Raw genomic sequence first — 20,805 nt, forward strand, 5'->3', positions numbered from 1 at the left:
GGATGTTTGGAACCTCATTATATCTCTGAGAGATGTGATGTCTGTTTCCACCCAATGGTAAGTAATGGTACTGCTACCTATGAAAACACTTAAAAAGACAACAGATACGGTACAAAAACAACAACAAAGCAATTCATCCCAAGAAATGCTAAAATATAAAGTAGCCCTTTATCATTACAAAAAAATTAAAACTATACTTACATCAATGCACTTTTTAACCACGTCTATCACAATTATGAATTTTATTGTGTTGGGCCAATCATGGGAAAACTTTGAGAAAGATCTAAAGACAAATTTATGTCTAAATAAAAACTCAAATGGGATGTCTACACAAAAGTATACTGTATTGACAGCACTTATCTTAATATTAAAAGCCATAATTTCTGTTTAAAGTTTTGAAAATTAAAAAATCTCACAAAGTTTAACTTTAAAAAAGTTGCTAAAAATGCTGAGTTGTTTTTAACCCAGGGCTGGGACACTATTGGACAGAACACACTGCTGGGTTAAAATGACGCAAAAATTATTTGTTGTGAAGAACCTTATGTAGCACCTTTAGCATTTTTAAGATGCATAGGTCCATATTACAGAATTTACCAGTCTGTTCTGTTCTAGTAATACTGATAAGACTTTGTCATGGCCACAAAGCTGCTTCATTTGACTGGGAGGAATGGAGGCACTCTGGGACAACTGTGCGGGTGTGTCAGGTGTGTGCATATGCTTTTGGGATGCTAGTGAAAGTTTGTTATGTGTGTGTTTTCTGCAACTGTTTGTACTGCTGTTCCACTGGATTCATATTGAATTCAATGGATTGGCTGTGTTGATCTGACAAGAAGATCAGCACTGTTGTTGATCATTGTTTTCTTATACAGGTATGTGCATGTATAAAGAGTGGCTTCATAATTGTTTGTGGTAATTATCTTGGATACCGTAGTATGTGTCTGTATGTACTATTATTTTGAAATTTAAGGGTGTGTAAAATACTAGTTTTGTTGGCCAAGGAGGTACACAAAAAGACACTTCATTTTAATTTCCTGGAAACAAGCAAGCATTGTTCATAGGGGATGGGTACTCATAAAATGGAAGTGCTTCCTAAACATTGTTCTTCCACATCAATGCCATTTACAGTAGTTGTACTATAAATGTGATAATTTGAGATTTATTTAGTTTATAGAACAGCTTTAGGAATGTATCTCACTAAATTTAATGTCCCTAAATAGAAATACAGTGGTGTGAAAAAGTGTTGGCCCCCTTCCTTAATCGCCTTCCTTAAGGCCTGAATCACCTTTTTTAAGGTCACGCCACAGCATCTCAATAGCAATGAGGTCAGGACTTTGACTAGGCCACTCCAAAGTCTTCATTTTGTTTTCTTCAGCCATTCAGAGGTGGACTTGCTGGTGTGTTTTGGATCATTGTCCTGCTGAAGAACCCAAGTTCACTTTAGCTTGTGTTCACAACAGATGGCCGGACATTCTCTTTTACGATTTTTTGGTAGACAGCAGAATTCATGTTTCCATTTATCACAGCAAGTCTTCAGGTCCTGAGTCAGCAAAACAGCCCCAGACCATCACACTATACCCCCACCATATTTTACTGTTGGTATGATGTTCTTTTCTGAAATGCTGTGTTACTTTTACGTCAGACGTAATGAGATACACACACTTTTGTCTTGTCATCCACAGAGTATTTCCCCAAAAGTCTTGGGGATCAATAAGATGTTTTCTGGCAAAACTGAGAATAGCCTTTATGTTATTTTTGCTCAGCAACGGTTTCGTCTTGGAACTCAGGCCAAATTGGTTGCGAGGCCACAGGGGTTTCTTTCTGACTGGCGCATGCAGGGCTGCAGACTGAACACACGTCAATGCCGTTTACATCCGGGTAAAAATAATTGCCACTGGTTTGTGTGGGACTTGCGTTTAATTTTCTCTGGGACCTCTAGTAGGGGGGCAAGCACTTTTTCACACAGAGCCATGTGTGTTTGGATTTTGTTTCTCCTTCATAATAAAAGCCTTCATTTAAAGCAACACTATGTAGTTTCCATGTAAAAATGACTTACAGTTCCCCCATGTGGTTGAAAAGCGCAACAGTGCCTGGTATCAGACACTCTTCTGCAGGCAGGGGGAGGGGCGGGGCTGTGTTTCCTACCCTCCACCGCCACTTTCAGAGTGTGCTTGTAGCAGCTAGGAGGCTGCTCAGGTTGCAGCAACAGTACAATTTGTCCAGTTAAAAGTTGTTCTATCACTGAAATAATTTTAGAGACATTCTTTAAAGGTAAAAAAAACTACATAGTGTTGCTTTAAAAACTGCATGTGGTGCTTACTTGTGTTATCTTTTAATATTTAAATTAGTTTGGTGATCTGAAACATTAAAGTGTGACTAACATGCAAAATAATAAAAAAGCAGGAAGGGGGCCAACACATTTTATCAAACCACTGTATATATTTAATAATTTTTTTGTTGTAAATAAGCTGCAATGTTGAACTAAATAAAACCTTAAGCAGTGGGGGTTGATGGTGAGGCTGATAATAAGTTAATGTACTTTTTCGGATCAAACTTGTGTGTGCGTGTCACACTTTAAGCAGTTACAAATAACTGTATTTGCTAGACTTAACATACATTGCCTATTAAAAATAAGATAATAAATATAATATAATAAAACGCCACATAAGCCAGAGCATTTGTTGATTATTTTGAGGTTAGAACATAAACAAAAAATTTGTGCTTGTGTTATAGGCGAAAAGTGTACGTCCAAAAAGTATTTTGATGGAGCCTTCAGTGACATCTGCAGCTCTTTCAGCATACGCAGCGACTGTAAGTTTGTGTTTGTGTGTGTGTGCTTGTGTGTGTGTGCGTGTTTGTGTGGCTATTTTTGCCACCCATCTACAAAAGTATGTCCTATGGGAAAAGATAGCATAAAGGTCAAGTATGCTATTGATGCATGTATTCACCCGTGTGTGGGGTTTATATGTCTGTGTATGCGTTTTGTGTTCTTCCATCCCTTTGTTGTTTAAGCACAGGGATCACTATGGGCACAACATGCGTATGTGTGTTGTAATCATAAGTTTGATTTATATTTAGTTATCAAGGGGGTGCACACGCTATGTGGGGGTGTGTATGACACCGTATAGCAGGGTGAGGGATGTTTATACGCCTACCACTCACAGACCTCTGCCTTTCCCAATCAGTCTGGTATAGAGTGGTCTGATAGAGAGCTACAGAGACAGAACAGTAGTTTACTTTTAATTGTCTCGTCGTCCACAGGCCATCTCGACAGTATGCAGCAGCCAACTTCTGTGGACCCCACAAAAATGGGGGTCGGAAAGGCCATCGCTGTACTTACCTCTGGAGGAGATGCACAGGGTGAGGAAGTCTGTATTTTTACTGTAGCTGTGACCATTTTTATGTCACGGTGTACACTATTGTTTATATTGTATGTGCAGTACACATTGTAGTGTATATTAGTCACTGTTCATGGTTCTTTATTGAGAGAAACTTAAAATACTCTAAAGTCGGTTGAATGTTTAAAGTAACTACACTATATCTAACAATACGTTTAACTATTTTTTACAAGTTTGTGTGCCAATATAGTCTTTAGTGTGCATAGTAAACAGTTTGCGATTGCTGTCCACTATAGAAGGGAAGAGACTTTTGCTGTGATTTGCCTTATTCCTACATCACCATCTTTTATAACCTGGTAATAAATAGAAGATTGTGTGTACTCCTCCCGAACTTATGTTTAATAACTACCTAAGACCTCACTGCTCTTATATGTTTCTGTACACAGTGTTTAGGCATCATTACAGTTATCAGTTCACTCCCCCTTATGTTCAAACCTGTATCGGCCCTTTGACACCATAGACTGTAAAAAACGATGGGCGACGCCATTTCGCTCTTTTCCATTGTTGAAAAGTGAAGCTGCCAGTGTCCCGATACGGCGCTGACATCTTGGGTCTTGAGTCTGCACAGTAGCGATTTCAGTAGTAGCAGGAAGTAAAGCCGCGAAATCAAGGCCCCACCCTCGCTCTCGCAGAATGCGCATATCACAGCTGTCAATCATGACGTGACACCACCGTTTTTATGGCATTAAATAACTAACTAAAACTAGTGATGCACCGATGTATCGGCCGCCGATATTTATTGGCCGATTTTTGATGATTTTGAAACCATCTGCAAATCGGCAATAGCACAAAAAAAGGCCGATACCGATTGTTTATTAATTAACCACATAAAGGCAATGAATTGAATGTCTGTTGTTCAATTAAAATAATTTAATGTTTATATTCCATTATATGTAAAAAAATTAATAAATGTTGTTAATAAAAGAAATGCTGAATAGCAAAAACCACCTTTGAACGTTGTCATGTTGTCTTATTATATTTGTTTTAGCTTATTTTGTGTCTCTCTTATTATGTTGGTCAGTTGAATGTTAATTAATTCAGTAAAAATAATTTGATGCAGAAATAAACTAGCTAATAGACCAACTGTATAGTATTGTATACAAGTGTTTAATATCGGTATCGGGCAGAAGTTGTCTGTTTAAATCGGTATCGGCCCAAAAAATCCTATTGGTGCATCCATAACTAAAACCAAACTTATTTTAAAAACAAACACTTGAATTTACATCAGCGTGATAAAAACTACAGTAAATGACAGAAACCAGCTTCGGAAAAAAGATAATTGAAGTGTAATTAAATTGTTTAGTTGGTCTCAAGTTCCATTGAATAACATTATGGAGGCGGGGTTTATGACCTATACTGGGACCAGTCACTGGGGGGCAATCGAGACGTTTTGGCTTCACTTTTTAGGGCTTGTGCCGCACGCTTGGTTCACACCGCCACCGTCGAGAGCATCAAAAAATGCTCTAGTTGCCCTGCTAACGATGCTATAGAAAAAGACCATTGAATGCATTTTCTGGAATCCTCTCAAGCTGAGGACTTTTATTAGTTTCCACCTTCCAATTGGTTGCTGCCGAACCAGGTCATAGCTCATTACCATAAAGTTGACGTGCAATCCACTTTTCTCGACATTCACACCGGCAAGATGCGCCGTGCCGATGCCGCTGTCTCTCATTGAAAATGAATGATATCCGGCCACTTTGATGCTCTCGCCAGCGGCGGTGTGAACGTACAGTATGTAAGGGATAATGTAGAGGCAGCCGGTAGTTATCGGGAAATAAGCCCAGACAGTGTGATCAGGACCGGACGCGGAGCGGAGGGTCTTGTATCACACTGAAGGGGCTTATTTCCCGAAAACTACCGGCTGCCTCTACATTATCCCGCTTATTACACGCCTACTTGCCACATAAGAAAAAAACTGGACATGAATATGAATTTGAAACATTTTATTGGCATATTTGTTTTAAATTAACATTTTTATCCTTCCGCGAAACTTTGCACAGATGCATAAAATGATCGTAATACCTTATTAAGATCCTCTGCTTCATACTTGTCTGTCTCCATTTTTTTCTCTTTTAGCCAGTCTTTGAGAAGTTTTAATGCCCATTCTGTATTTTTTTGTGTGTTGGCTTCTTAGCTGTCATGCTCTATTTTGTCAAGTTCAGTCTCAGTAAGCTCTCTGTGTCTTGTCGTTGTTTGTTCTTCTATCCACTGTTTAAATGTTTTGTTTTTTCCGTACATGTTAAAATTAATGTCAAATCCATTCTTAATTGTGGTTGTCCAGTGTTTGTCTCAAGATGGCGCCAAACGGTAATCTTTATTGGCGCGGAGCGATTTTAATCGTACAAGAAGTACCGGCTATGCATTATTACTTTGGAGCGGTTATTATTTGAAAAGAACGAACCTGCAAAGTCTCAACTGACCAATCAGAATCAAGCATTCCAGAGAGCCGTGTAATAAGTGTTTTTATTCTATGAAACACAAAGCAGATGTTAGGTAGAATTTCCAAGATGTTTTTTTTTTTTTGCAGACAAAGTCCTCCATACACCTGCATTTTAAATATATTAAAGGGATAATTCACCTAAAAATTTTAATTCCGTCATCAATTACCAACCAAACAGTTTTGGAGCACCATTGACTTGAATTGTATTTTTTCTTCTTATTGAAGTCAATGGTGCTCTAAAACCTCCTTTGTATTCAGCAGAAAAAGAAATTTATACAGGTTTGGAACAACTTAAAAGTGAGTATAGATAAACAATACAATCTCTATAGAACAATTTGGTGTAGGGTTACTGTAGAAAAATGGCGATGACTTAATGGTACCCGCGGTGTATGTAGATAAAAACGGCTCATTCTAATGTAATAAAAACAATACCTTTCATTATTAAATCTTTTCCATTGCATTGTACCCTATGGTTGGGGTGGGGTCAGCTTACCTTACCTTTGGGGGCTTTTCCACTGGATGCAGTACGTACAGTAGTACCCGATACATTTTTTGTACAACCTCGGTTGGGGTTTCAAGCGACCCGAGCTGATACCAAAACGTGACGTAAAAACATTGTGGTTCACTGATTGGTCTGAGAGAATCGTCACTACCAGCGTCATCGCTATAATGTAAAAGATTAGCTTTACCTTCATGCTAGCTTGCGCGTCTCAAGTAAACCTGTTGTCATCTGTTCTCTGCTATAAGTTGAAGTTCTCAATCTCCCTTTTTAGCGATGAAAACATTCACAGGTTGACAATCAGGAACACCATACCAGTTTTTTTATTTGAAACGCGAAATTCCGCATATGCTTAAACGCAACTTAAATGAGGCTCAGCGGAGCGCGTCGAATGACGCCACGGGTGTTTGTACAGAAACTTTCACGTGAGACAGAGGAAGTGATAAAGGTGATGTGCAAATATCTATTTGTGATGGTCAATTTTAATTTTGTGGCGGACAAATAAATAAATAAATGTATGGGGATGTATAGCATTCCAACAACGCTCTAACTTGTATGATGTCCCAACAGTAGGCAGCACAAATATAACGACACGCCTATAATCCCTCCCACTCCGAAGTGTTACTAAATTCAATGGAAAAGCTAACCAAGCCAAAGTGAGGTGAGCTGACCCGACCTAAAAAGTGGGGAATTATTCAATGGAAAAGCGCCATATTTAAGGTCTTTATACACCACTGATAATATAGTATATATTATGTAATATATTATGTATTATATTGAATTTCTTTCAAAATACCCTTCTAAACGATACACAATGCACCTTTAAGAGATATCTGTATTTTCACATTCAAGTTCATCAGATGTGATGTTGTGTGACTGAAATAGCTGCCCGAAGGTGTTGCAGACATGGCCTCCGAGTCCGGAGACTTTCCCTAAAGGGACTTTGCTATAATCCAAGTCTGAAGTCACACGATCGTTATATTTAAGGAACAAAATAAAGTTGTTATGTCTTAACCTCCACTCCTTACCATCCACTTTTTAGTTTTGGGTTAACAGCTTTGGTTTTAATAAAAAAAAAGGTATTTTGAGGTGCTGTGAGAGACATCACAATATTGGTCATTTTTCTACCAAAAAACACGGAGATATGCTGTTTTCTCTCTCTCTAACTGTTTTTGTGAATTGCTGTCCAAATCCATCAAAAGATGCTGGGTCATACCATCATTTTCCCCCAGCATTAGAATGCAAGCTATAAAGTAAAATGTGTGTGCTACTGGATTCCGGCACAACCTGATAGATGATAATATTAAGTGGTTGTGCAGGATGAGCTCTAGAATCCTTAATTACGTTATTGAACTCTTGCCAACTGGCGGCCATGTTGAATAAGGCAAAGGTGTCGTATATCAGTGAGGTCATGCAGGGTCATAGAGCTTTTATGCTGACCTTTTAGCCAACCTTTAGCAGTTGGAAAGATATCTCACCTTTAACCTTATCTGATACCAACTGGAGAACAAGTCAAATAACTGTGTAATGTCAACTAGTCCTAGGAAAACCTTAACCATCAGTCCCTCTCTCACTCGCTCTCTCTTTCTGTGGAGCGTTATATTTAGCTGGTGACCTTTGGGGAAATGTGGCTGCTCTGTAGAGCAAGGCAATGAGGCTTTGCCGGTTCTCTTCTCTGGTTCAATTTTAAATGAAACTCAAGCCAGTTAGATTGCCCTTTTCAGTGGGACTTAACCACGGTGTGTGTGTATAGGCAATAGTATGTGTGGATGACAAGATAACACGTTTTTATTTAGACCATAACCACACACTTCTTGCTAACAAGGGTTAGCTGAACATGTTCCACAAGCAGTCATTAAATTTAATTAAATGGTTTGTCAGTTTGTAATAAATAAAAAAAGATGCAATTCCTACTGATCAGTGAGTACGTTTACATGCACAGAATAAGCGGATAACTATCAAAAATCTGCTTATAACAGAAAACTGTTTTCATGCGTTTACATGCAAATCAATAACCTGGCTATGCAGACAACGTTTACATGGGACTTGAATAATTATCAGTTTTCTCGCAGGCAGTGATGTCACCACCTATAGTACATAATAGTCGTTCAAAACGGCACGTATAATTACGCAAACTCTATGCGTGCGCACCTGTGCGGGAACAGTTTGTCTCAGAAATGGAGAGATGGCAGGCAAGAGCTCGACTTTTTTGCGATGGAAATATGCAATTTCGGAATGCAGAAATTCTTAGTCATAAAAAACCCGCAAGGCCTGAAAGAGATCAAGCTTTAGCCAAGTAAAAAAAGTAACGCAAAAGTAACTTAAAAGTAATGCAAGTATTACTTTTCATGAAAAGTAACTAAGTTACACAATTAGTTACGTTTTTGGGAAGTAACTTAATATTGTAATGAACTACTTTTAAAAGTAACTTTCCCCAATACTGATACATAAATGAAATTTAACATGAAATTAAATTCGTATGTATTTTACAAGGTGACTAATTTATATTAATTCATTAGAAATGATTGATAAAAAAACATTAATGATACCCCACCCCTGATCCCCGGCCCTAAAGGCCACGTCACTGGGACAAAATGAGATTGTACACAAACATACCAATCGCACGAATTAGCCATCTCGTAAAATATGTACAAATTGCAAATGGGACTGTGTTGAAACTACAGTATGATTTTGAAATAAAATAACACTTATTAACACTATTGATCAACTTTAATAATTACGATAGATTTTTTATGTGTCAGGTATGAATGCTGCTGTCCGAGCCACAGTCAGAGTTGGAATGTATACCGGTGCTAAAGTCTATTTCGTACATGAGGTTTGTACATTTTCCAAATACACACAAATAAAATATTTAACTTATATATGGATACTCAATGGATGCGTAAAATGTTCCTGTAGCTCAATTCATAAAGCTTTGTGTTAGCCGTGGGAATGTTAAGGCTTCGATGCCCAGGTACCACACATAGTGATAATATGAATGTACTGTAAGTTGCCTTAGATAAAAGTGTATTTAATCAAATGTAAAAAATCGAATTTGTTTGTGCTTTACACTCGAAAAACCACTTGATCATTCGTGTCTTACTCAATTATGAATTAATTTCGTATTTTAAAGAAGTTTAATCCATTTTTGTAACATCCATGTGTGTCTAGGGTTATCAGGGTCTGGTTGATGGAGGAGATAACATTCGACTAGCAACCTGGGAGAGCGTGTCCATGATGTTACAGCTGGTAATGAACATATTAACAAAAAATTCATACACACCATCACACCTCACTTTCAACATACATTGACTTTTGTACAACTTTGCACACACATAACAGCAATACTGTGGCTAAAGTGGTGTCTGCACTGCAGCAAGCATATTGTGTACTGTACGGCTGTTACCGTTCATGTTGCATGGTGATGTCGCCCAAAATGCCAGAGTTCAAAGACCTCTGCTTTTAAGACATAAGGTAATATCATTTACATGCTCACTTACACTTTTAAACACACTCATGCACAAGTAACTTCTGCTTGCAAACTTTCCAGTGCTTCACTATAAACGCGTTGCAAGTGCAATACTGTACAGTGTTTTAATTTACATTTTTTTATGGGAAATTGGCAGGAATCCTGATGATAGGGCTAAAGTGTTATTTTAACTGGAATATAAGTGACACTAGTGTACTACAAAATGTAATATGTGGGCTTTTTTGCGCCATTGCACATTATGTAATCTTACTGAAATACCACGCTAATGTCAACCACACTGTTGGGTAAGTAAGTGTGCCCGTAGCTCATTTGGTAGAGCATAATGTCAACTGTTCTATATATTGATAAAAATGTATTGTTTTGTTGCAATGGATACAAGGATCTGCCAAATGCTTTCTCTTTATATGGGCAGGGTGGCACAGTGATTGGCAGTGCCCGCTGTCAGGACTTTCGCACCAAGGAGGGCAGAGCTAAAGCAGTGTGCAACCTTGTAAAGCTGGGCATCACTAATCTGTGTGTAATTGGTGGAGACGGCAGCCTGACAGGTGCCAATGCCTTTCGCAATGAGTGGAGTGAACAACTCCAAATCCTGCTAAAAGGAGGTAGGACGACACCACCCAACATACAAAACCACATTTCCGAGAATCACATAGCTTAGCTTTTTATATTAAATGATCGACATCAGATCAGGTTTATTTGCTCTGGCACTATTTCCTTACAGGAACTACATTGCCACCATGGTGTTTTATTATACTGTATACCATGATACTGAAATAAGATACCTGGAATGATATCACAGTACATGATCAGTGCAAATGTCTGCAAATGTTCGTAGGTAAAATAACAGCAGAGGAGGCCAGGCGTTCAGCTCATTTGAACATTGTTGGGATGGTTGGGTCCATAGACAATGATTTCTGCGGCACAGACATGACCATCGGCACAGATTCCGCCCTCCACAGGATCATGGAAGTTGTTGATGCTATCACAACAACAGCTCAGAGGTACACACATGTGACCTCGTCTATGAAATCCAGGCTTAAGTTTGATTTCAGTCAGTTTTCACAAACTGGGTCAAATATGAACAATGTTTGTCTTTTAATTCATAATTTATTGAATGTGTACAGGTCTGTTACCAATCTGATAACACATTGACTCAATTTTGTCATTCTTTTCCCATCTCTGCAGTCATCAAAGAGCATTTATTCTGGAAGTGATGGGGAGGCATTGTGGGTATGTTGCAGTGTAGTGTTTTGCCAACTGATGTACAGGAAGTATGCATAGATATATCACGTCTGTTCCACATACATAATATGTAATTAAGTTATTTATTTAGATTACAGATTATTATACAAACACAACAATGCTTTCTGTTATGGTTATTATTCACAATGCAAATGCTGACACTAACCAAGAGTGTGTGTATGTTTTGGTTTCAATATGTAGGTACTTGGCTTTAGTTACTGCTCTGGCAAGTGGTGCCGACTGGGTTTTTATTCCTGAGATGCCTCCAGATGAAGGCTGGGAAGACCATCTTTGCAGGAGACTTACATATGTATGACCTATACACATTTGATTTAACTTTATAAAGCTCTGTTCAGTATGCACTGCTAAAACCCCCTGGCAAAAAACCTTTTGGTTCGGCTTACAAATTGACGTCATAACTGAACAGATCTATTTCAAGTTTGCTCATCATTAAAGTTATCATCACTATTATAATCTGGCTAACATCACACTGTATCTTTGCATTTGTGAATTTACTATTTATTGTCCAGCAAAGAAGCATTGGCAATCGTTTGAACGTCATCATTGTGGCAGAAGGAGCTTTAGATCGTCACGGCAAACCCATCACCTGCGATTTGATCAAGAACGTAAGAGCGACAAGGCAGCATGTGAAAACATAAATGTGGTTAAAGATTTTTATCTGGTTCTTGACATGGCCCATGTTTGTGTGTCTGTGTGTATTTTTAGATGGTCACTAAGAAGCTTGGCTTTGACACACGGGCGACTGTTTTGGGGCATGTGCAAAGAGGAGGAACACCTTCAGCCTTCGACAGAATCCTGGTAAAGTCTTAGTTTATGTTATGCATTTCAAATAACACTTTACAGTTGTATTTGTTAATGTTAAAAGACACATATTATGCAAACATATATATGCACTTTTACAAGCTGCTTGCACATAGTGTTGGCAGTGTGTGAACACGACAACCTTACAATAAAAAAAATCAACCCTCTTTTTCATTTTTAATCCCCATTAAACCCAAGCAGTCTCAATAGACATACTGTTTTGATTCTCTTGTTAATGTGATGTCACACTGATAAAGCCCCACCTACGGCCATTGACTGACTGGTTAATTTTACCTAAAAGCTTTTTGAAATGTGTTTGTTAGCACTAATCTTGGTAAAGATAAAGCATAAAGTCAGCTAATATTCAGCAGGTCATGTGATATCATATTATATGAATAAAAGCTGTCACTGGGGCAGTACACTTTCAAAAATTACACTTTTGTACCTATTGAGTGCATATAAGTAACTCACAGACACATACTAGTACCTCCCAGGTGATACATATACAGAAGGAACTTTTTAAAGGGTATCATCTTAGTGATTTTTTTGAGATGATAGATGTTGGCTAACATAAAGGGGGAGACCACTGACCACCATAGCTCTTTGTACTGTATTTCATAATTTGAATCGTCTGTGAAAAGTTAAAGCTGTTTTTATGTTGTCAAAAATGATTTGCTCTGGTAGTGGACTAAAATAAGTTGTTTCTGGTTCTCAGGGGAGTAGGATGGGAGTCGAGGCTGTGATGGCATTGTTAGAGGCAACACCTGACACTCCTGCTTGTGTTGTCAGTCTGTCTGGAAACCACGCTGTCCGACTGCCCCTCATGGAGTGTGTGCAAGTGGTGAGGTGGCAACCTTAGTATCTTTCTTGCCAATATTTCTGAACTCTGTAGGGTTGTGTTATGGTTTTCTTTTAATGTATTTGTTGCTTTTTGTCAACGCAAATGTGTTTGTTTGTAATTAAATGTATGTATATAAGGTAAGTGTATATTTTTTTATTATGTGTCCGAAGCAAAACTGCATTATATAACCTTTCTTGGTTTTTAGACTAAAGATGTGACCGTAGCTATGGCAGAAGGCAGGTATGAGGATGCCATTAAGCTCAGGGGAAAGTGAGTTGTTTATCCGTCTCCTTCTTGCTTTCAGTACAGGTCAAGCAAAGTAAGTCTGGGATTGATTTGCTGTCGCTTTATTGCAGGAGTTTCGAGAACAACTGGAACACATATAAACTCCTGGCCCATGTGACCGCCCCAGACATAAAGGTGTGTAACATCTTCACTTTAAATCAACTAAGTCCTTAGCATGGATGAAGTTGTTATACATTCACCTAAAGGATTATTAGGAACACCATACTAATACTGTGTTTGACCCCCTTTCGCCTTCAGAACTGCCTTAATTCTAGGTGCCATTGATTCAACAAGGTGCTGAAAGCATTCTTTAGAAATGTTGGCCCGTATTGATACGATAGCATCTTGCAGTTGATGGAGATTTGTGGGATGCACATCCAGGGCACGAAGCTCCTGTTTCACCACATCCCAAAGATGCTCTATTTGGCTGAGATCTGGTAACTGTGGGGGCCATTTTAGTACAGGGAACTCATTGTCATGTTCAAGAAACCAATTTGAAATGATTTGAGCTTTGTGACATGGTGCATTATCTTGTTGGAAGTAGCCATCAGAGGATGGACATGGTCAGAAACGATGCTCAGGTAGGCCGTGGCATTTAAACGATGCCCAATTGGGACTAAGGGGCCTAAAGTGTGCCAAGAAAACATCCCCCACACCATTACACCACCACCAGCAGGCACAGTGGTAACAAGGCATGATGGATCCATGTTCTCATTCTGTTTAAGCCAAATTCTGACTCTACCATTCGAAATGTCTCAACAGAAATCGAGACTCATCAGACCGGGCAACATTTTTCCAGTCTGTCCAATTTTGGTGAGCTCGTGCAAATTGTAGCATCTTTTCCTATTTGTAGTGGAGATGAGTGGTACCCGGTGGGGTCTTCTGCTGTTGTAGCCCATTCGCCTCAAGGTTGTAGCGTGTTGTGGCTTCACAAATGCTTTGCTGCATACCTTGGTTGTAACGAGTGGTTATTTCAGTCAAAGTTGCTCTTCTATCAGCTTAAATCAGTCGGCCCATTCTCCTCTGACCTCTAGCATCAACAAGGCATTTTCGCCCAAAGGACTGCCACATACTGGATGTTTTTATCTTTTCACACCATTCTTTGTAAACCCTAGAAATGGTTGTGCGTGAAAATCCCAGTAACTGAGCAGATTGTGAAATACTCAGACCGGCCTGTCTGGACCCAACAACCATGCCCCGCTCAAAATTGCTTAAATAACCTTTCTTTCCCATTCTGACACTCAGTTTTGGAGTTCAGGAGATTGTCTTGACCAGGACCACACCCCTAAATGCATTAAAGCAACTGCCATTTGATTGGTTGATTAGATAATTGCATTAATGAGAAATTGAACAGGTGTTCCTAATAATCCTTTAGGTGAGTGTAGATTGTATTTTTAGATTAAAAACCAAAGCAACAGTAACAGTCATACTGTTTTAAAAAATGATCATCATGTGATTTCTTTCCTCTCTTCCTTTAGAGTAATATAAACATAGCTATAATGAATGTTGGAGCACCGTGTGCAGGAATGAATGCCGCCGTTCGTTCGGCTGCCAGAATCGGAATCCTCCAAGGACATAACATGCTGGCCGTACATGACGGATTCGAGGGTCTTGCGCAAGGGAATGTAACGTATTTCACATTGTACTATACATGAGCAAACCATGAGTCCACATAAGGAAACACTGAAAGTTTGAAGAGAGTGCTTTTTCTCTCTGTTTTCCCACCCTTGCCAGGTTGAACCAATGGGATGGTCCTATGTGGGAGGATGGACAGGCAAAGGTGGTTCTAATTTAGGAACCAAGAGGTAACACAGAGCTGATTTAATTCATATATAAGACTATATAACTAAATAATTCATTAATAATGCTTTAAAAGTTTTAGTTATTAGTCATCACTTTTCTATTAATCTTCATATTAATATGTTTTTATTTTGAATATACAATTAAAAAAATATCTAAAAATATTTTTTCCAAATCCTGTGCTGCTGCTGCTACTTGCATTTATCTCAGTGATGTATCTCACCCGTTTTCTTTTTCTATCTCATTGAAATTAAAGGACATTGCCAAATACTATGATCGAAGAGATCAGTCAGAACATAGCCAAGTTTAACATTCATGCCTTGGTGATCATAGGAGGGTTCGAGGTGAGGAACTTAAAGATACAGAAGGCAATAGCAAATGAACATTACAATTAATTCATTTGCTAACCTGAAACCTTTCTCTCTTGCTTAGGCCTTTGTTGGAGGTTTAGAAATAGTGGCTGGCAGAGAAAAGTATGAGGAGTTGTGCATTCCTCTGGTTGTTATTCCAGCTACTGTGTCTAATAATGTCCCCGGATCAGACTTTAGTATTGGAGCTGATACTGCCCTTAATACTATCACATCAGTAAGAAACTGCACCTGAACCACTCACAGACAAGCATTATTGTAAATAATAATTGACAACTTGTGAATTTTCATATCAAATACTCAATTTGCATCTAAATACTTAAAGTCCCCCTGTTGTTGATAATTTTTTTAATGATCTTGCAATTGTTTCCTGTAATAATAATTTCTTCATGACTTAAAATAGCTTGAATTTAACTTTACACACTTGACTCATTTAGTATACACAGATCTATTAATGTGCGAATTAGTCCCCAATTCTACTTAATCACCCCATCTTGGACCATAGATATTAATAGTCTCTCTCTGTAGACTAATATATATATATTAGGGTTGTGACAATTAATCAGGCAAATGCGCGTTTTCTCAATGAATGAATTTGAATAAATTACGGTGAAATGCCGCCACATTCAAAAGCCAGGGGGCGCGTTCGTGCAGAAACTCCATTTGTGCCACAGAAGTATCATTACAAACACTATTCCAGGGAATGTCTACAGGAATATTTATATCGCTGTTCTTCAGATTGTTTCAAGTATTTTCATGATAAAAGAGAATATTTTGATTGATTGTGTTTGACGAGTGTTGCTTTTTTAAATACTCATTATAAACGAGTCAAACTCATAGTAATTTTAGATTGATAAGGACTTCCTACAAGCTGTGCATGAAACACTGAATCGGAGCCTTACGATTCAGAAGCGATTTTTAGACAAGTCTTTTCAATGGGAACATGATGCATCGATGCCTACCCTAATATATATATATGCTGCTTTCGGCAGTTCCACACAGTTGCACATTTTCAGCACGTTAAGTATTTTCTTCTACGCTGAAGGTAACAAGGTTAAAGGATTCAAACTGCACGTGTAAGCAGCACATCTTTGCAGTGCCAAGTCTATGCAAAATATATATCTATGGCTTGAACTGCCTAACCGTGGGTCACACCAGCCACATGAGGCGTCAAATTCGCGTCTACCTCGTCTAGTTTGCCGCTTGAAATTTTGAGTTTACTCGCTTCATTCACGCATGAAATTCTAGTCACCAAGAGATTAACGTGGACATTCGCGTCATGGAAGGGGCTTCTGCGACTCTGCTCGCTTCCTGTAATCACTACTAGAGCAAGTTCCTGATTGGTTAACGGCGTGCGTTTTTACGCCAAAGTTAAAATCTTGAACTTGCGCGTTTCCTGCGTCAACGCTCAATTCACGCCATTCGCACGAACTAGACGAGCAAATGAGGCGGAATCGCGTCTTCCACTCCATGCTAAACACCTCATTCACGCCGCGAGACCTCCAGACGCACGTCAACGCGTCATTATATTGACTTAACATTGAAATCATTCACGCTTGACGCCTCTACCGCGGCTGGTCTGAACGCAGCATGATCCACTCGTTTAACTGTTTTGGCGTGATTGGTTGTATGTTTGTGACGTAGGCGCTTTCAAACTGCTATTTCACAGAGAAAATACTAAGCAATGGTGTTGAATGATGAATTTGGACATGGTATGTCCTAAAGCATATTAAAAACATCCCATAGACAAACAGTGTAAACAACAATAAAATTGATTTTCATCATAGGGGGACTTTGTGAAATTGAAACATAGTCATTTGCCATCGCAAACTTTGTTACCCCACTGTTATCTCATGTTTGTCCCACTTTTCTGTGTGTTTTTAAGACATGTGACAGGATAAAGCAATCAGCCGCAGGAACAAAGCGCAGAGTGTTCATCATTGAAACTATGGGGGGATATTGTGGATATCTGGCAACTATGGCAGGGCTGTCTGCAGGGGCAGATGCTGCCTATATATTTGAAGATCCATTTGGCATCCATGACCTGGAGGTGAGACAGTATTAATGTACAGTATGTCTAAATCCATAGGTGCATATTTGGATGTTTAGATGTGATTATATTAGTTTTTATAACTGGTCAATTTCTGTTTGGGAGATAGACAAACGTGGAGCACTTACTGGCAAAGATGAAGACAACAGTGAAGAGAGGCCTCATCCTCAGGTTGGTCTTTCTGTCCATTCTTTAGATTTCTCTAGATCTCTAGATCACAGTTTCTCTCTCATTATGTTAATGTCTGCAGTAATCTTAGCAATTGACTTTGGTGTTATTTGTTTTTTATATTTGATTTTAAACTGTTGTCCCACAGGAACGAGAAATGCAACGCAAACTACACCACAGAATTCATCTTCAACTTGTACTCAGAAGAAGGCAAAGGGGTTTTTGATTGCCGCAAAAATGTGCTTGGTCACATGCAGCAGGTCTGACATTATTCAGTGTTTATAACATTGTAGACTTGTTGTGATATAGATTAGGATACTTAGAGAGTTATTGCTCAGGGCAAAATCACTAACTTTGCTTTCTCAGGGTGGAACTCCAACACCATTTGACAGGAACTTTGGCACAAAGATGGGCGCTAAATCAGTGTTGTGGTTGACGGATAAACTCAAGGAGTGCTACAGACATGGTGAGTGAAAATTCATTTCAATAGCTGAAGAGTTTTCCTCTGTACTGTGCTATGATGTGGCTTCATAATCCTGACTGAAATTGTGTAAGCAAATAACATTATTCATCTTTCTGTCGGTGCACAAATGTCCTTCACTATCATATGAGCAGGCCGCATCTTTGCTAATACACCGGACTCTGCCTGTGTTGTGGGACTGAAGAAGAGATCCATGCTCTTCCAGCCTCTCTCTGAACTTAAACCGGATACTGACTTTGAGTAAGTTATTCATTCAGATCATGTGTCATGCATCAGTTATTATTCATTTATTTGTGACCTAGTCTGTTTATAACCCAGCTCAAGTTTTTGTGATTTACTGTTTTATACATAAAATCATCTTACATAAAGGACATTTTGTGAAATATAACCAATATATCTTTAAAGGTGCAGTGTGTAACTTTTAGAAGGATCTAATGACAGAAATGTAATATAATATCCATAACTATATTATCAGTGGTGTATAAAGACCTTACATAAAGAACTGTTATGTGTTTATTACCTTAGAATGAGCTGTTTTTATCTACATACACCGCGGGTCCTCCTACATAGAAGTCACCATTTTGTTCCACCATGTTTGTACAGTAGCCCTAAACGCACAAACTGCTCAACAGAGCGCGTTTTGTCACTACTGTATTTCGGTAAACGGTGGAAGGAGCTGTTGGTTGCAATTTACAATCTCACTGCTAGATGGCACTAAAATCTACACACTGCACCTTTAATATTGACTGAGTAAGGTCATGTCAAAGATTGAATTTAAAGTGATTTTAATGAAATCAAACTTTGACCATAAAAATCTCACAATGAGATTATTCAATTCAATTTTATTTATATAGTGCTTTTCACAAATGTCAATTGTTGCAAAGCAGCTTTACATGAGTAGATGTAGAGGAGAACACTGAAAATCATTACATAGTATAAGAAGTAGAATATAGCGGCTAAGGATAAACCGTGTAAGCGAGAGTATTAATAATGTAACGTATACAGTAAAGTGCTAAGTTAAGCCAAAGTTGGCTGACTCTCCCTTGGACTAAAAAACCCCCTAGGAGAAAACCCAATGGGAAAAAAAAGGACAAAAAACCCTAGGGAGAAATTAATATTTATATTTATAATATATAGACACGGTAGGGATAGGAAGCGGGTAAGCGGATTAAACTGGTTCAGCCGGTGGTCGTTGGTCGCGCATCGGCTGGGCATCACATTGAAGGACAGCCAGTAGATCAGTGGTGCGATGACCTTCACAGCAACAGGAACTGGGTCTGTTTGTCTCATTGTCCTAGGGGTTGAGCGCACCTTTAATATACGAGGGTGCTAGCCTTGATTTCACCCGTGAACAGGAAGTCGTGATAATAGTGGGCATGGTTTGTGTATTCCACTGTGAATTGAATGGATATAGAACTAGGCATTTGTTTAAAATGGACCTTGTGTCAGAGCCGATGGTGTAGTAGGCAGCGCTTCGAAATGGCAACATTTGGCAACCCAAGTTTGATTCCTGGCTCGTGGTTATTTGCCGATCCCATATGCCTCTCTCCTTCCTGTACTTTCCTGTCCTCTTTTCAACTCACTGTTAATTAAAGGCAACTTAAAAACTAAATATAAAAGAAATGGACCTTGCAGCAGACTGACAGTTGGAGGGGGCGGGGGTTAACGGATGCTCTGCCTAACTTTGCATTCACACCAGACGCGGTAGAAGCAGCAAAAATGCGCTATTCACGTGTAGATGGACGCTTGAACGTTTTTAGTTTACTCGCTTCATTTGCACGTGAAAGCCGTGCGTGAAATTCTAGTCATTCGAGACATTCACCCGGTAATTCGCATCATGGGAGGGGCTTTTGCGACTCCGCTCTCTTCCTGCAATCACGTCACTACTAGAGCAAGCTCCTGATTGGTTAACGCGGGCGGCGCAAAGATTTTTTTTTGTAATGAACACTGCCATATCCCATAAAAAATATAAGAATGGTCAGTTTAGATTTTATAGGGACTTTAACATCAATATTGGTAATTCTGGTTCAGTTACTACTAGCAGTAGTATTTTTGTCATGCTTTCAGTACAAATATCTAAGAAATTTAGTTAAGAAAAAAAAGTTTTTTTTTTAATTAAGATGCATTTTTTGATGATTAAAATGACCTAAGAAAATACTTTTAGTGTTTAGACAAAAAAACATAAAATCGAACCGAATTTGTGCTTAAAACTAGCAAAAAAATCTGCCAATGGGGTAAGAAAACAAATCTTGAACTCTTATTGCAAGAAAAATACAAGGAAATTTTTCTTACCCCATTGGCAGATTTTTTTGTTTGTTCTAAGCACAAATTGACTTGAATTGTATATTTATTTGTCTAAAAACTAGACTTATTTTATTAGTTACTTTTGCTCATCAAGAAAATACATCTTAATGCAAGAATTTTTAGATATTTGTACTGAAAACAAGACAAAAATACTAATTAAGAAAGTTATTTTTTGCAGTGTAAAGATTATGTTTCATGTGAAAGGGTTGAAATTCTGATCTCTGTTTTCCAGACATCGTATACCAAAGAGTCAGTGGTGGTTGAGGCTTAGGCCCCTTCTCAAGATACTGGCTAAATACAAGATCAGTTTGGACACCTCAGAGACAGCAACGATGGAGCACATTATCAAGAAGACAGGAGCAGTCTAGACGAAACACACAACATATAACAGTGGAATAGAGATTCTGTATTTATGACCTGTGTAATCTTAATGTAAAACATATAGTTGATAAGCTCTTACAGTCAGTAGTGTTAAACAACGTTTTACATTCTCAAGATTTTTACTAATTCTCCAACATATTTCTCAGTTTTTCGATCACGTCTGGTTTAAGTTGTACTACTGATTGAATCTTAATAAATAAAATTACCAGACTAAGCAGAATCTGTATCTTTAATTCTAA

At 38.5% G+C, this 20,805-nt stretch overlaps 1 protein-coding gene across 1 annotated transcript; it reads left to right on the plus strand.

The window, feature by feature from the left end:
- Positions 1 to 3,144: 3,144 nt before the first annotated feature.
- pfkmb (phosphofructokinase, muscle b) lies at positions 3,145 to 20,780 on the plus strand. Its single transcript, XM_065272632.2, has 22 exons — positions 3,145 to 3,357; positions 9,097 to 9,170; positions 9,506 to 9,583; positions 10,237 to 10,426; positions 10,660 to 10,825; positions 11,010 to 11,054; positions 11,268 to 11,376; positions 11,597 to 11,692; positions 11,793 to 11,885; positions 12,604 to 12,729; positions 12,935 to 12,999; positions 13,086 to 13,149; positions 14,493 to 14,639; positions 14,749 to 14,819; positions 15,071 to 15,158; positions 15,247 to 15,399; positions 17,068 to 17,232; positions 17,342 to 17,403; positions 17,549 to 17,660; positions 17,767 to 17,866; positions 18,016 to 18,121; positions 20,418 to 20,780. Exons 1-22 carry the CDS (start codon positions 3,273 to 3,275, stop codon positions 20,551 to 20,553), a joined length of 2,331 nt encoding a protein of 776 aa, XP_065128704.1. The 5' UTR covers positions 3,145 to 3,272; the 3' UTR covers positions 20,554 to 20,780.
- The last annotated feature ends 25 nt before the right edge of the window (positions 20,781 to 20,805 follow it).

Source organism: Paramisgurnus dabryanus, chromosome 7 (assembly GCF_030506205.2).
Source record: "Paramisgurnus dabryanus chromosome 7, PD_genome_1.1, whole genome shotgun sequence".
NCBI classification, from domain to species: domain Eukaryota; kingdom Metazoa; phylum Chordata; class Actinopteri; order Cypriniformes; family Cobitidae; genus Paramisgurnus; species Paramisgurnus dabryanus.